Source organism: Nannobrachium achirus, assembly GCF_963921795.1.
Source record: "Nannobrachium achirus genome assembly, chromosome: 10".
In the NCBI taxonomy this organism is placed as follows: Eukaryota; Metazoa; Chordata; class Actinopteri; order Myctophiformes; family Myctophidae; genus Nannobrachium; species Nannobrachium achirus.
Window position 1 is genome coordinate 38,749,096 of NC_137819.1, and position 18,394 is coordinate 38,767,489.

Here is an 18,394-nt window from a genome sequence, read left to right on the forward strand (position 1 = left end):
TTTCCTGGGAAAAACCAATTTTGAATTAAAACACATTGACACCTTCCCCATAGCTAAGTGATTCGTGGGAGAAAACAATCTTTCATTAGACAATCCCATGACATATAGAAGACATACAATATATTTCATTTCCGTCCAAAATGGGACTCAGGATCCCTATAGAGAGAAATCAAAAGTATAGTTAGCGTGACTTTTCTTTCACCTTCAAAGGTGAAAACATCCTAATTTTGAAAACATACTCCGTATAATGCATTCAACATTATTCTCCAACAAACCAGTGATTCTCAAAAAACACTGTCTTCACTCATACATACACATATATTCGACCCATATATGCTCAATATACCCGGGTATCACTCAACCTCAGACATGCACTCCTTGCATTTCAATTCAGTGGGCAGTGGCCTGTGGTTCAGGCTCCTGTTATTCCCAAACATACAGTGACTCCAAGGGTGTACCTCCCATTTCTATCAGCTGGTCATTAACCCAGCAGGAGTCCCTCTGGCCAGTAGAGAACTGAACAGGTGACCAAACAAACCTGAAAATGTACTAGAGTCATTCTATAATTGTAACTTCTTCTAGTCCTCTTATAATTAATAGCCTAATGCTCATAAAAAGGCTAATTCATATCCTGTCTTCTTTTATGATTTATATTACCATTCTTCTTATACGAATTCTTCTTATACTTCTTTTATAATCCATATATTACCTCCCCCCTCTTTTTGAGAAGCACTGGTTAAGCTCACTCTCTCCAAACCGAAGCATCCCGGTCTCCCAATTGAGCATGACCTACAGTACAAGCTCTCACTGTGACGCGCTGCTCACCCAAGAACACCAATAATTATTAGGAGCAGGCAGACTCAAATACACATAAACCCCCCCCCCCCCACACAGGGCCACTGGCGGTGCGGGGGCGGCGGCGGGGCAAGCAAGCCATAAAAAAATAAAAATAAAGAAAGAGACCAGACTGCCATGTCACCTGTGACGCAAGCCTGGCTTAGTAGCGTCGTATTAGAAACTGAATACAACCGCATTGACCCATTCGAGTTTATGCTGACTGACCCCATGTCGCGGGCCTTATTCATTAAACTCCTAGGAACTTCATGGATAGTGCTTATTAGTTAAATAAGAGGGCTCAATTTGCTAATAACATGCTATCCCCCAACACCGATTATTACCGTCCTTAGGAACCACCGTAAGTGTTCTCACTATTAACTAAAATAGAAGTAAACAACAACCAGCCCACTGGTTTAAGCCTGCATGTATTAACTTAACAACTTAAATGTTAAACTCCATACTGACCCCCCTATGTATAAAACATATATTTTTCCTAGAATTATATATTATTTTATCCGGCACAGGACTTCTTCCTTGTTTTATGGAGGAAATTGGTACGATTCCATTTTGCCTATTAGTAGTGCAATACATTTAATACATAGATCAATCCGTTGTTGCAATGTACTGTACTACTCCAACAAGCTCAACATTACTCCTATGGATATCCTATGAGAAATGACAGAACTATAAGGCCAAACTTTATAGTGAATTCACATTAGTCCAACTCCATGGTATAATTCTCCTTTCAATCTTTGAATGTCCTCATTTCAACCTAGTCAATTACTGTCACCTGAAAACGACACCGTTCTTGTCATTCAGCTATTTTCGTTACCCTTGGGTGATTACAAGCTTGAACCGCTGAACTGACCTCTGCCTGTCTCCCCCAACGTCCCATGTCGGACTTTCCAACCCACTGCAGACCAAGTCGTAAGTGGCCACCAGGCGTGATCTAGCCTGAAAATAATAAATACTATTTTTGTTGTTGTCCTTCTGTATGTCTACCCCAGAGTCAGATAATACCTACAGTACATACTAGTAGGCTTACCTAAAGTACCTATTTACTTGAGTCCAACTATTATAGAATCAGTACTGTATGTCAATACATTCAAAATAAGAGTTATATTATAATTATTTATGTTTAAGACATTAGACCCCTCTATTCATATAAAAATGCATCATTCCTACTCTAATCTCAATAGATTTAAGATGACTACTCTATTTAGTCGGAAGAGAACAACATTTGATATTGGCCTACGACAGGGATTCATTCAAATACGATTTTAAATCATTTTAAATCAGTTATAATTATCCTTAATTATATTGGCAACAGTCAGTCTGATGCCACTGTTGTGTTCTTAAATTCCATGCCACTGCACTATTTTACATGATCTGGGTCCAATATTAATGACAATGTGACACTTATCCTATGTAAGTGTAAAAATCAGGCTTCTATTGTTAGACATCCTTGGGACCTTCTCTTAAGTCCAAAGGACTACCCCACGGCTGAACACTTCCTCTCCTGGGCATAATAATTTTCAGTGAGACAATTCTCTTCACAGACTGTCCTATGACTGGCAAGGTTAAGAACCATCCCAGTATACATAGTTATGGGCATATTAACTAAGCATACTACTACTATAAAGTATTTTAAATAGGGTTCAAATTTTACAGAATACTTCATTCCCATTCACCCTCTTTTAGTTAGGTCTATATTTCAAATCCAAAATATCATGGTTCCAAACACTCTACAAAACTCTACATGTTCTGTAAACAATTTTGATTGAGTTATAAGTAAATGGTTTATCTATACACTGGTTTGTATCACCCTGGCATAGGACTATATTTATCTAGATAGTAATGTTGCATTTTTTATCATATGGAAGCCACTTATACCTAGAGAAACAGCCTTTCTACTCACAGTCAGCTCACTACGGATCCATCAATGTCCCACCGCCACACCGCGCTCCACCCGGAGAGGAAATGCACCCATTCAAGGAAAAAAAAAAAAATAGTCAACGGAAAGACAAAATCATTAGTTCATGAAGAGAGTTCATTCTTCCCATGTGACTCCAGGAATGTTCGTCATCAGAGTCTCTGTTTTTGTTGCCAGTTGCCACCTGGCGACCTCCGTGTGCCTTGGTGACCTCTGTGTGCCCCTCACAGTAGGTCATGCCAATCTCAAAATGTCTCTGGAATTAGATTCCTTCTTAGTCATTGTGTTGCTCCATGTCAACACATGTCGTTCTGGAAGTGCGAATGTACGTGCAGTTTTCCTCCCAGTAATCGCACCATGCGACAAGTGAGACACTAAATGGAGACGCAGTGAGCAACTGGAAGGATTCCCCATTTTGTTCACCACTACCACGTAATGAATCTTAGTTTGTCTATGCTTTTGAGGGTTGGCCTATACCAATATGATCAAACAATACAACCATACACTATCACTATCCTTACCCCAATGTTACAATTATCTTCATTCTTCTGGTATTTAATTATAACTTCAATGATAGTAATTAAGTGGGAAATGTCATGCGATCTTATTTTACAGTTACACAGAATCTTCCTTCAAGCAATTCTGTAAATACTATGGACCGAACAGCTGCTGTGAGAGAATTATTTCTATTACGTCCTGACTCCGAAATACATGCACTGTCCGTATACCGTTTTATACTAACCTTCTTATAGTCAGTTTTCTAGATCTGACTACTAACCTGTCTTCCATTAATAACAAATAATATAATATTATAATATTATGTCTATTTTTCACATGGGAAAAACCCCAGTACATTGGATAATTTCACTACCCATCTTACAATATTAAGTACATACATTCACCACTATTTAGTGCCCGTTTTTCAGCTCCCTTTCTTTAGATACATTTTACATGCCACATCTAAGAATTTAAATTGGTTACACTTAAAAGCTAGTCATCCAACCAATCGGTTGTTTATCCTTTCTCAAAGAAATTGCCATGTTGGCTGCTAAGACATTAAAAATAAACTAGTAGCAGTGCTCCCCCGAGCACTGGTCTCCACACAAGTTGAAGTATGCGAAAATATACTGACAGGTTGGCAACCGTTTTTTTTTTACTGTCTATATTAGGAAAAATTAGATTCTACTGAAACATTTAACTTCTTGTATGTGACATACTTGTGTAACCAGATTACACCATCACTTTGCTTGAGTTTCACTGAATTAGAGAAACATTTTATCAATAAAGTTTTCAGCCAACCATATATATTTTGCAGTACTGTTTATTTCCTACCCTTACCCTTAGTCCTTGCTTGACCTATGAAGAGAATAGCCTGACAACAAGCTGACTACAGCCTATTTTAAATCAATGTTCATTAGTTCATATGGTCACTCTTATTTTTACAACTGCTAAACTGCAAGGCTAAAGATATATTTTGGACAATCTCTTCTTCAGTCCACTGGCTGAAATAAGTTACATTCTCCTTTTAAATGAGCGTACAAAGGCCAAATAGGCCCAAATATTGAAACAGCCATTCCACCCAGACTGACACACATTTGTGATGGACCACAGAAATGTTATTCTCACAGCAGGGGTTGTCTTCCACAGGCCCCCACCATTCCTAAAGCACGGCACCTGTTCCCCATGTCCAGCTATTCTACACTGTCCTATCCAAGTCAGCAAATAGCATAATGTCAATCACAGCCCAAGCTGTCTATTAATGAACTACTAAACCATTTAGACTGACGTCCACTACCATGTCTATGATGTGGTTCTCACCCACAAATTACCTCACTTAATACCTGGCACAAAGCAATGCCAACCGATTTTACCGTAGTGTTAATAATTAAGAATAGACTGCTACCCAACCTTAATTTAACCCTGGTAAAATAATCTAAGTCAAGCTTTAGAGGTCAACCCAGAATGATCTGGTCAACACATACATGTAAATTCATCCATTTAACCTTCAAACATCACTGTTTACCAAACAATGAGATACTCTGTCACATAGCCTAGTTTCCAATCACTGCAGCTAACATTCACAGTACAGTATACAGTCTCAATAGTCAAACTGACTTCTATGTCCTACTTAAATATTAAGACAAAATTAAGCCTTCATTAACCATTATAAATTATAATCAATATTCTCCAACATGCCTTGAAAACCGCTGATCTACCGTTCTGCTAGAACAGACTCACAAGTTTACAATGGTCTACTCTCATGGGTTTTCCCTGACCCCAACGTGTCCCTGGGTTTTAGATTTAAATCAAATAATGTCTATTTAATTGTGCCGAGGTTTCCTTTGCTGTATGATTATGCAAGCGTTGACGCACGAGAACAATCGTCTCCTCAATGTAGGCCTATCCGCTTCTTCGTATGGCCGGTGCGGTACGCTACTAAAATAGCCAGCAAAGGAACCCTTGCCTGCTGTGACCCTGTATCTCATTTAAAAATAGCAGACCTACAAGCCCACAGCGCAGCGCATTTCACCGCGCTGTCAGCTTGTAGCTCTGACGGGTCCGTGAAGTGAAGTGAGCAGAAAGAACGTTTCCGGTCTGAGAGACGGCAGAAATATGCCAGGCTCCAGCCTTCAAACTAAAGGTGCAGTAGGCCTACATAATGTATATTATAGCCGGCTTTAGGGATACTCTTATTCTTAAGAGACCAGCGCCGGAAGCCTTATTTCTGCTAACGCTATTTCTGCTCATTTCACATAGGCGCTCTGTCACCCCCCCACCGCGCGTAACTGTTGTACGGCGAGAATAGAACGTAACAGAAGCAGACAGCTGCCGTATCAGACAGACTCACAAGAGTTTGACAGGTCATAGACCTCAATTAATTAGGTATTGTTGTAGCTTTACCACTTTAGACAAATAATAATGTGTAATTTGTAGTTTTATAGGCTTAAATTATAGCCTAAAATCTTTCTTTTCCCAGCTGACCATGGTAGTCGTGGATTCTTTATTACCAATCAACGGAACAGTTTCTTCATTTCAGATATATTGATCGCTCGACCACGACTGACTAGTTATACAAGGTAACGGACTCTCCCGTCCGCCTGGTATTTTTTCCAATAGCATCAGTTATTTGATATAGGCCGAAAATGCATTTCCTTACATTCACGGCCTCACATTCACACCCCCAGCAGCTCGAGACTTATGCTTTTCACAAAAAAGGTAAGGTCAAAACCTATATTTTTAGTCTACCCCAGCGAGAGAAAAGAAAAGATGATCCCGATTCCTATTTTGGTTCTGGTTTCAACTACCCACTTCTAGTTGATTATCATAAATGCATAAATTAAATTCATACCTACCCCCCCTTTGTAAGCAACTTTCACAGGAGACGGATGCCCATAAAGGCACCCCAAAACATGGCCTACCAGAAAGATGCTCACGACACATCGAATTTAAAACATTAGTTGTACTGTATCAACTGTACTACATGGAATAGTTATTTAACAACCAAGTCTGGCTTTCACAGTTAAATATATATGACCATTTCATAATTAGGCTACATATTTCATTTATGATCGCCTGATTACGTTCATAATTACTCGCCCACATGCGGCGTTTTTAGAGAATATTTCGTCATGCAATATCCTATACAGAGATGATTATTGCCGAAAGGCGATTCCCCAATCGATAATCAACCCTAACCCTGGTTTCCTACAGGTACTGTACTTTAACAGAAACAACCCACGATCACGTGGAGCTATGTATTAGCTTTCACCCCGAATTACACGGGTACTGTACGTTTAAACAGTATACTTCCGAGATACGGTAGATACCTTCTATACATGCAAGGCATCTCTCTATTAAATTTTGTTCATGCAAGTACGACAGCCGCATAAAAATGTCGTGGCCTGTCCCGGGTACATGCAATTATAATGACCACGTCTGGCCTCCCAAATCATATTGTATTCACGATACTCTCACCCCGTTAAGTTCGACCGGCGATCCCTGTTCGTCAGCTGCTCTGAATCAATAGCCAGTGTGTCCTGTACAGAAAAAGAGAAAAGCTGACAGACAGATTATGCGTGTCCCACCAGAGTCGCCACTGTAATAGAATTCTTTAAGCATCATACTTATATAAATAATAACATAATAAATTGAATCGAATTCTTAGAGGGTGGAGTATAATGAATACAACATTTATTGAACAATCTTATCAAGAGCTCTGAGCGACACGCATCCCCATCTGTCGCTCCCATTTCTCAGGCATGGTCCCATTATATACACGGACAGTGTGACAAGAATAGTTGAGAGGGTGTATCCTAAACAATGTCTAAAGATACAATTCTGAAGAGTCTTCCATGTATGGACTGATGACGTCGGAGCGCGCGTGGAGCCACGGTCCCGACAGCTGTTGCTGAGTCAGTCTTACTGTATTCTTAGGTAAAGTGACAGACACGTGACTGCACATATAAAACAAATAGATTACATTTCATAGAATCTATTACAACACGTAAACACATTTTACACACTTTTTTACTTCTTTAAACCTCTTATGTGACAATAAAGCTGACTCTGATTCTTGGATTCCTTACAAATTGTAGTTCGGGTTCAAAGCAAGTATTGCGTGAGAAGAGAGGATAGAGGTAGACTAGAGCGAGAGCAAAGGGAACGAGATAGAAAAGAGGTCAAAGCAGAGTGTGTAACTTCTTAACAACTATATAGCACTAGCCCTTACCCGTTCAAAGATATGAGCTCCAAAATGATGTGCAGTGTGTGGGTTATGGGATGTGCACTGTGCACACAGTATATGAGGGATGGAAAGTAACTTTAACTGGTGCTTGCATGATGTAGGAGCATCAATGTAAGAAACCCGTTTCGTTTAATGGCTACAGAGATACTGTTTCCCCCCCCCCCCAGCCCGCCCGCCCACCCGCCTGCACACACACCCGCCTGCCTGCACACACACACACACACACACACACACACACACACACACACACACACACACACACACACACACACACACACACACACACACACACACACACACACACAGAGCTGGTTAAACATGTTGCCTCATGCTAGATGCAGAATAGATAGGCCTCATGCTAGATGCAGAATAGATAGTAGATGCACCATAAAAATGCTAAAATACAGCATACGATTTGTGAAAGTGACAAACGGGCTTCACAGTTATGTTAGGTGTGTTCATATGCTAATGGTGATGCGATTTCAGATCAATTGCTCCAGCCACTGAGGAGAAACGCTGTTTCAGACAGACAGACACTCAGACAGACAGACAGACAGACAGACATTTGGAAAATTATATGTTTGATATCGGTCCACACAATTACGTTTAAAGCAATAATAATCATCCCTCCATAAATGTATAGACTCAGTGGGTCCCTGCTGACTGTATTACTATGTACAGTATAGGGGAGACAATGAGTTTCATCCTGGCATTTGCCAAGGCACCAAGGCAGAACTGCCAGTCAACGCAAAGCAAAGACTGGCCTATCACAGTGCTTACTTGTCAGACATGCTCACTCGCTTGCTTGGATAATGAAGTCAAAGACGTTGGCTGTCATGTTATTTGTGTCCAAAGTGGCCACTGATACCCCAAAATACATAGTGCTGCTTTAAATAGAACAATGTATATTGTTGTATACCTACAGATAGCATATGTGAAAGTTGCTTGATTCAGTATTTAGATATTTCATATTCATTTTCAGACACGCTTCCTACCTAATCCCCCCCCCCCATTCCCATTGTAACTTCAAACTTGTGTGTGTGTGTGTGTGTGTGTGTGTGTGTGTGTGTGTGTGTGTGTGTGTGTGTGTGTGTGTGCGTGTGTGCGTGCGTGCGTGCGTGCGTGCGTGCGTGCGTGCGTGCGTGCGTGCGTGCGTGCGTGCGTGCGTGCGTGCGCATGCGTGCGCATGCGTGCACATGCGCCTGCTCGCGTGTGTTCTGTGTTGCTGTCTGCAGTCAGTAATGGAGTCACTACAATGACAAATAGCATCACCTGCTAGAAGCAAAGAACCTGGCGTGATTGATTAAAATGTAATGCATTAATTCCATAAATTAATCATCCCAAGCTAATTCACTTTAGAGCTAGGCAATGTTAGCTTTAACGCAAATTAACATTGTCAATGCTATACAGCCATTTAACAGTATACAGTAAATGTTTTGTATTAATGTGATACCAACAGAATGGACTTTTGTTCAATGAAATCTTAAGTTTTCTCCGTTATTGTCATATTACATGAATATTGTTTAGCTTAAAGGCAGAACATTAACCTTTGCCTTCATTAACAGAGAATGTTGGTGAAAACATCACTTCTCACAGACCCAGTGAATTCTATCAATACATAATCGATTGATCCATTGTCCTTGACTGTGCCAATGTTTTGTACAGTCATGACCTAGGTAGGCTGGAGGCCTTTCTCCGCTGACCCAGTATCTGAAGAGGAAAACAACATTTGTCTTTTTAAACACATCCACTCAGTCACAGGGTTGGGATCCGGGACCAGAGGATTCGGAGGAACCCGTATCGGTTCCATCAGATTTAGGAACCGTTTCTGGAAGCGTTTTTAGTTTTCTTTTTTTAACACGCTGTCAGAGCTGGTTATGTGGACTTCACATCTGCTATACAATTATAATACGGGTGGTTCTCAAACTGTTTTAATTTCAAGGACCGCCATAACTCTGAGAGTGTAAAAACGGAACCAAATTGTCCCGTAACTGTCCATTTGGTTCCATTTGTACAGACCTGTAAGGGTCCATTTGGAACTCCCTATAGGAATCGTTAGAGGGAACCGTTAAGGAATCAAATTGTTAAGGATCCGGAAATCTTTAAATCATAAAGGATCCCAACCCTAATCAATGTAATTTTATAAATTATAATTGTTTCTTTATTTTATTTTATTTATTTTTATTTATTTATTTTACTAAATTCTTTATTTTACCAATGATGAAGCATTTAATATTCACTCAGAAATGTCTAACATCTCTCACCTGCAGTAAGCTGGTTTAAATTTCTTCGTAACTGGTCATTCTCTTCAGTCAAGTTGTCATAGCTGATCTGTAATTGCTCTTTCTGCAGGGTCAGGGCGTTATAGCGGGACTCTAACTGGTCTCTCTGCAGGGTGATGTTGTTATAGCTGGACTCTAACTGCTCTCTGTGCAGGGTCAGGTTGTTATAGCTGGACTGCAAATGGTTTCTCTCCAGTGTCAGGTTGTTAATGCTGAGCTGTAGAAGGTTATTGGCTGAATTGTCTGCAAATGACAAATAAGGTGACATTAAACTCTGCTGTTTCCTACCATGTATTATGAAGTCAAACATCTACCGGTATGTGGAAAAGGAGCTTTGCGTAAAAACGAAACTCAGTGAACCGAATTAGTTGTCTTTGTATGTGAAAAGATCATAACTTGTACCATAATTTATAAGGGAACCCACACGCAAATGTAAACAGTGAAGGATGTTATTCATTTACATACATGAATTTGACATTTAACAACCTGCTACTCACTACATGCTCATGTCTATGGTTCTCAGTAGAGCCAGAATACACATCAGCGTAAGACACACTGCAGCCGCTCTGAGGCAGTCTCTCGGGATGATGATTTCTCTCCGGAGAGCTGAGGGATATTAGTACAGTAGACTTCAACTTTAATATGATGAGCTTGAGTGTCTCATTTCAAAGAACACAAAGTCCCTGTACCACTGTGAAAGGGATAGAAAAGACAGTAAGTGTGTTAGTGTACCTTGATAACGTGTAACCTCCTGTGTGCTGGACCCTTGCTCTCTGGAACCATCTGCTCCTTCATTGACAAACACCGCACCCTCCCTCTCTCCTTTCTCCTCCTGTCTCTCCTCCCTGACTCTTGCATCATACCTCACTCTCTTTGCCATCAATGGCTTGCCCTAAATATGTGCAGACATCTTTAGCAGCAAGGACTATGGTGCACCGGGAAACTGAGACTAGACAAAGATGGTCGAGCTTCAGTCAATTCTGATTTATTTAATTGTAGGACTATACTGTACAGTATATGTCCCCTCCAACAGTCCATTAGAATTAGAATACATTTGGCAGACCCTGAAGAAGGGCACAATTTAAAAGTAAAATATCAGGCTTTGCAAAAGTATAAAAGTTATTGCCAAGACACATACAGTTTGTGGAGATTCAGAACCACCAATCTCATCTGACCGATATGGCCATATATTGGCATATATGGAGTCATACAGAAGTCGGTCGGATCGGCAATTGTACAAAAGATATAGATAAATCTGCAAATCCCCATATAGAGTACTCTGGTGTCATCAATATGACAGAATAGTACTGATGTCAAAGTCTGGTTCCGACTCCGTATTTGGGCATGGCTTACACATGTCAACCCGCTGTCAACTTAAAGTTCAAAATAAAAATAAGTGTCAGTATCAAGGCAGTACATTAAGCTGCAGCTTAATTAACAGAAAGTTAGTAGAAACATCACTTCTCACAGATCCAGTAATTAATATCTGCACATATCACATTTTGACATTGTCCTTGCGAGTCCCAGTATTTTGTGCAGTTATGGTCGTTGTAGTCAGAAGGCGATCCTGTCATCCAGAACCTGCAGAGTAAACAACATTGTCTTTTTAACCACATCCACGTCCATAAAGGGACAGGGGACAGAATTACAATAGGAAAACTCTGCATCCACCTACGTCAATTTTCCTTCAACCTTTTGCAGGGCCTGGGCCCAATCCTCTGATGAATTCCTAATCATTTGTCAATGATTGAACCATAATTATCTAAAACCTGGGCTCACACACTCTTCATACACACTTGCAGCATAACGATCTGAATATAAATGAAGTCGTTACAGCTACCATTGTTTTTTTTATAGAATTTCTGTGCAATTATATGGTCGCTTTCACCACAAATTTCAAAGATGAAGTTTCAGAATGACTGTGTGTCTTTTATGAGGATGCTTGCAGAGTGGAAACTGTGGCATTAAGGAACCCAGGCCGTCAGAGACGATCTTCATATCCTGTCAGTTAGGCCCCAGGTCAATGACAAAGCAATGGAAACAGCATGACAGTCTGCATCCTCTGTTTGCACAAACACGCACGCGTATTGAAACGGTTTCAAATATTCAGAATCAATATGCACAGTATACAGAAGGACGAGGGACAGAGAGCCACGAGATCATTTGAAATACTGACCCCAGGGTATGGGTTATTCTTGAAAATAAATTGAGCTGCTTGATATACAGTATACAGTATGGTAACAGTCGAATGGTCTTTGAACATATTTTACTAGCAATAAGACGCATGCTTGCACACGCACACACACACACACACACACACACACACACACACACACACAGTCCACAACATAACAGGGTTACAAGCTTTTTAGGGTGACACGCTGTGAGCTTGTAGATCTGCTATTTTTGAATAGACAACATATAAATGGATAAAGTGGTTAAAATTATCGTGATGCAATATTAAGACCTGCTGGTTTCTGAGTTATCACACTTTGAAAACCAGGGGTCGCACAGAAAAGAATCACCTATCCATGCGTTCGTCTTGTCAAGCTATAAAACATACTAAAATATGGGCCCTTAACTACTTAAGTTGGGGACCCCCTGGTACCCCGCAAAGGACTTGGGGGTCCCTGGACCCCACTTTAAGAACCTCTGGACTAGGGTGTTTTATTATCCTTTCTTATTTATTTATTTTACACCGTTTTTGCTCTTACCAACCACTTTGGCTGTTAATGAAACATGTAGCGTATGTTTCCACTGTAAATAAGCTTGGTTGGTAAACTTGAGTATTTACAATCCACTGTGACCTGTGAAAGAACAAGTGAACCAAATCTCTGCCATCATCATATCCTCCTTTAATGAGCCTTACTTACATAGAGTCAAACAGCTCAAGCACATCCACAATCCTCTAAATGTCCGTCCCCAGAGTTTCTCTGTTCAGCATAACATTCTCACTTCAATTAAAAGACTTTCCAGTTCCACAACCAAACCATATGAACCTTCTGGGAGAGAAACATGCACGCACGCACGCACGCACGCACGCACACACACACGCACACGCACACGCACACGCACACACACACACACACCCATAAACAAACACATACAGGCTCTTTGAAAACCACTCAGACACAAATGGGCATTACACACACATGCATAGTTGTATTACCAGGCATTCATATACAATGAAGTACACGCCCCAAACGTACTGTACTAGCCTCTGATTTGCAGTAGAGTCATTCCAGTAGCGGCACCGTTGCCTTTGCCTATTGGTGCAGGGTCAGAGAATATAGCAAGTACAAAACAAACCCTACAAAATGGAAAATGGAACATTTCACACATTTGGCATTCTCACAGCCTGTTTTTTCCCCCCTGCATGCTGTTAGGTGTGAGATGTGTGTAATCGCTGTGCATCACACTCAGGAGACAGAGTGATACGCAGCAGAGTGTGGAGCTAAAAGACAAACATGTGCTGTTTATGGTGATGAGGATAGATCTAACTGATAGACCGTTGTGTACAGTACACATGCATAAACTTCATCGCACATGCACGAACGCATTCACATGTCCCTGGACCCCACTTTAAGAACACACACACACACGCACGCACGCACGCACGCACGCACGCACGCACGCACGCACGCACGCACACACGCACACACACACACACACACACACACACACACACACACACACACACACACACACACACACACACACACACACAGGTGTTTTCCTATTGTCTGCACTGGCAGTTTTTATGTCGTTTGTGCAAGGTATTCTTGTACTTCTGTTTATGTGGACATAAATGCATAATTAAAATGTGTGTGTGCGTACAAACATACAAAACTTAATCTAAGAAAAAAATCGAACACATTCAAGCAACTGATAACATACTCTCTCACCCTCTCTTCTCACCCATTGTCCCTCTGTTCCACTCTCTCTGTCCATTCCATCTGTGTCTATCTAGGGACCAGCAGGCGCAGTGGGTGATACAGGTCTTCCTGGACCCCAGGGACAACAGGGGCCACAGGGCCAGAGTGGACGATCTCTCATAGGACCGCCTGTAAAGTGCACGCACACACACACACACACACACACACACACACACACACACACACACACACACACACACACACACACACACACACACACACACTCACACACAGGCGGTCTCATAGGACCGCCTGTAAAGTGCACGCACACACACACACACACACACACACACACACACACACACACACACACACACACACACACACACACACACACATACGCATGCACACCTTACAACATTGCCGCCCACTCAAACTCAAACGCTACTCAAGCATGTACTCATACTGTTCATAGCCAGATATTCAAACACACACTACTACTATAAGGCGATTTCAGACAGACTCTGTAAAATCCGTATGATCGCACGAATCCCATTCACGCAAGGATCGTTGATATGCCGTATCTGACGGACTGACAAGGACAGATCTAACTTGAATGAAGTTTATCTGTCTGTGATATCTGTGAAACCAATTAAATCAGTGCTGCTCTGCGTGTAGGTGTGGCTGTGGGAAATGACAGGGAAGTGATCCAAACAGAGTAACTGTTAAACAACAACAGCACTGCCCAAGACACACCTACAGTACATGCTGGAACCGTGGCGGACAGCATTGCAGACCCGTGTCCACGGAGTCGGTCTGAAAGCACAGCGCCTCACGATGCGAGGCGTTGTGTGCTTGTAGATCGGCTATTTTCACTAGTTTAAATCATTTTCAAAATGATAAATACAAAACCAACGGTATTGGATTCCACTCTGTACTTGATTTTCGATTTGCAGTTTCAGTTAATTAGCAATTCAACAGTGAACAATAATGAAATAGTTGTCATTAAAAGGTTCATTCATTTTCTTTTTTAACCCTGTTTCTGTTATTTTAGGGTGTTCCCGGGCAGAGAGGAATAAAAGGGGAGGCTGGTCTGCGTGGATTACAGGTATAAAACTAACAAATGATCATCTTACTGATCTGTAACTGTTTTATTTCAGGATTCCTGGAATGACAGCCATTTAAATCTAAAGTTAAAGATGTACTGCAGTGCGAGGTAACACCATGTAAATCTTTCTGTGTGTATAATAACCGAGTGTCATGCCGCTTTGTTTGATTGCAAAGCAACCCCTTCAACTAATTGCTATGGTACAGAGAGCTTCTTAGTTTAACATGACCTTTTAGGAAGCAAAGAATAGGCAGCTTTTTGATTAACAATGCCATTTCCAAAAGGTTTTGATTGCAGTGACGTGATGCAAATCCACTGTTGTTGCCAAATACAAGTTTGTAAAACTATTACTTGCAAGCATGGCTAGCTAGCTATGCGTCATTTGTTTTCTTAGTCTCTGTTGGGCCATGAAGTGCGTTAATTTGTACCCCATTGTAGTAAACGGCACCCTGTCAGGTGTTGCTGCTATATCCGTCCAGAAGTGACCTTGTTCTGGGTTGATGTTTCAGGGAGTTCCTGGATCTCCCGGACCACCAGGCAGAGAGGGACAAACAGGACAAAGGGTCAGTACTACATAATAATAATAATAACAATACAATAATAATAATACTCCTACTAGGGTTGGGATCCGGAACTGGAGGAGCCGGGCGAACCAACATTGAGGAACCAGAATCGGTTCCATCACATTTTGGAACCATTTCCAGAACTGGTTTTATCACACTGTCAGAGCTGGTCTTCACGTATGCTATATAATTAAAATACTACTGGTGGTTCTCAAAACGTTTTGAGTTCAGAGTTACAGACCTGCAAGGTTACATTTAGATCCCCCTGTTGGAATCATTAAAGGGAAACGTTAAAGAATCGGACCGTTAAGAGGGAATCATTAAGGAACTGGAATCGTTAAAAGCCTAAAGCTTGGCCTGGGCCTTGGTCCAGTGGTCCAGTGGTCCAGTGGTCCAGTGGTCCAGGCACCCAGGCACATAAGCATGCTGACAATGATCTTTACTGCATGGCTCTCCCGTCTATCTACACTGTAAACTACAAATAAAAAGAAAGAAGAGCAAAGAAAAGCAACAACAACTAAAAAAAAAAACCTCATTTCTACACACAGTAGAAAAGAATGTATGACCCAATGACCCATATATGGCTGCTTCTGCTCCACAGGGACTGACCGGTAAAGACGGACCCCCAGGAAGACTGGGTCCTCAAGGGACGATAGTAAGTCATTATGAAATGATTGCGGTCGTGCATACATGCGTGGATAGGCAATATTCTAAAGGGTGTAGTTTAAATTAAATTGTTCTTTATATATCATGGGAAGAAGGTCCCAGTCTCCCAGCTATGTGAAAAGTCAATTAATGCTTTCCCTCTGGCTTATGGGATGTACCAGCACTAGCCAATCATAGACATACTAGTTTGATGGTGCAAGCTGACGTTAGATTAACATCAAAATACACATTCATAAATGTGACAACATACTCAAGAACCTCCAAATTACACTAGTCCATTCAATTCAATACAAGCTGTCTTTACTCATCAGTATTAAGCCCCTTTTACAGAATATAGAGTGCCGACATGGCAACATTTGCACCAACATTAAGGGCCGATGCATGCTCCACTTTATAGAGAAAATTTCATTTCAGTTCGGCTCTGTCTAAACTACAATATGACGCCATTCAGAGGTGGGTACCGTCATTCATTTGGCTGTTTGGTGCTGTAGAGATTTTGTGACTCCCCGATCCGAACCGAAATAAATTCGGGTATAAAAGTGGAGTATGCATCCACCCTAAGCCTAACACACTGTCATCTTGAAATCACGGACATGTAGAGTTGCCAAACGAGCTCATGTTTTGGTTGATGTGATTGGGACATTCTGGGAGGAAGAGACAGTAGCAACAATGCACAACTGGTAATCCACATTGTGTGCTGCTCTTTCATGGCTGTAGGTAGAAATTTCACTGCATGCGTCAGTATTATTATTAGGTTGTGCTTCCTGGCAGAGGTTTGCACACTACTACGCACACCGTTCGATTTTTTATCTTCTATCTCTTCTCTCTCTCCTACTCTCTTGTCCTGTCTTCTCTGTGCATTCTTCCTGTTTCTCTCTCCTCTCTCTCCTCAGGGAAACCCAGGATCCCCCGGGGCCCCAGGTACGACCGGCCCTCAAGGGAAACAAGGGGAACTGGGACCTCCGGTGAGTCTGCCATTCATTAATATAAACCATACACAGGCCCGGGCCGCCGGCTTGGTGGTCCGGGCATCCTAGGCTGCGATGTCAGCCTGACGGTGTAAAAAAAAAAAGAAAAAAAAAAAATATATATATATATATATATATATATATATATAAACCATATACCCAGGGATGTGTTCTGTCTCTCCCACAACCATGAGAAGTTGATGTTTAAGCTATAAGCTATTTGTGCTAATAAGACAATCTGGATTTGAACATTGCGAGTGAATCTGCGTGCTAGTGCTATGAAGATGATATCCAAAGCGCCCTCCTCGCACTCATAAAAGACAGTGTGTGTGGAGCTGTGGACACGGACCGTAATTGAAAGTCCTTTATACGTTTGCAGTGTGTGTGTGTGTGTGTGTGTGTGTGTGTGTGTGTGTGTGTGTGTGTGTGTGTGTGTGTGTGTGTGTGTGTGTGTGTGTGTGTGTGTGTGTGTGTGTGAGGCCGCAGTCGTGGTCAGCACTCAACAGCAGTAACAACAGTTGATATCCCATAGACCAAACTCTGAATCTTGGTGTTAATTCAAAAACGCTAATAAACAGCTTACATTTTGTGAAAGTGAAAAACAGGCATCGCATACTGTATGTGTGCATATGCTAATGGTGGTCAATGCCCGTGTGCAAGTTCAGATCAATTGCTCAAGCCACTGAGGAGAAGTGTGCAGAACAGACAGGTTTTGCTGACAGCGGTTTCCTTATTATATAGTAGGATAGCTGATACACATTAATGCTATGGTAAGAAACAGGTTTACACCACAGGACAGACTTTTCTTTTTTTTATTGTCGATTTACTCATGGTGAATGTCATGTGTCTGTATAGGAATAGCCTTACACAATGCATTTCATCACAGAGGCAGAGAGAGCATGCAGGGTACATCCTATGGGGATCGTAGTTCAGTGCTTTGCTAAATTTAATAATGCTGTCAAATTGGACCTTCACATTGTAACAAGTAATAGATCTGTGTGGTATATATTGATGATAACCCACAGCTCTGCCGGCCTATTCTCATTTACTCGTCTTATTGTGGGCTCGCCTATAAGGCGAGCACACTTTAGATATTGTCATTGTGGGCTCGCCTATAAGGCGAGCACACTTTAGATATTGTCATTATTGTGGGCTCGCCTATAAGGCGAGCACACTTTAGATATTGTCATTGTGGGCTCGCCTATAAGGCGAGCACACTTTAGATATTGTCATTATTTACTAGGCAGGCAGTCAGTGCAAGTATCAAAAAACTTCGGTTCCTTTCTACTCCTACATACTTAGTGAGAAAATGAAAATAAAAACATCAATGTGTTCAGTTTACAGTGGCGAAGTGTGCTATTATTTTCTATAGCAATCGGCCAAATGGTGGCGCTGTAGGAAGCCTTCGAAAGTGCGAT

The 18,394-nt window shown here is 41.4% G+C and overlaps 1 protein-coding gene across 1 annotated transcript in view; it reads left to right on the plus strand.

The window, feature by feature from the left end:
- col14a1b (collagen, type XIV, alpha 1b) overlaps positions 1-18,394 on the plus strand; it is a gene marked incomplete at its 3' end in the record, with an annotated part of 180,142 nt that overhangs the window by 143,765 nt on the left and 17,983 nt on the right. The window contains exons 35-39 of the mRNA XM_080735457.1: positions 13,767-13,862; positions 14,726-14,779; positions 15,289-15,342; positions 15,944-15,997; positions 16,902-16,973. Of these exons, the coding sequence (XP_080591583.1) occupies positions 13,767-13,862; positions 14,726-14,779; positions 15,289-15,342; positions 15,944-15,997; positions 16,902-16,973 (330 nt within the window). The remainder of the gene's footprint in view (positions 1-13,766; positions 13,863-14,725; positions 14,780-15,288; positions 15,343-15,943; positions 15,998-16,901; positions 16,974-18,394) is intronic.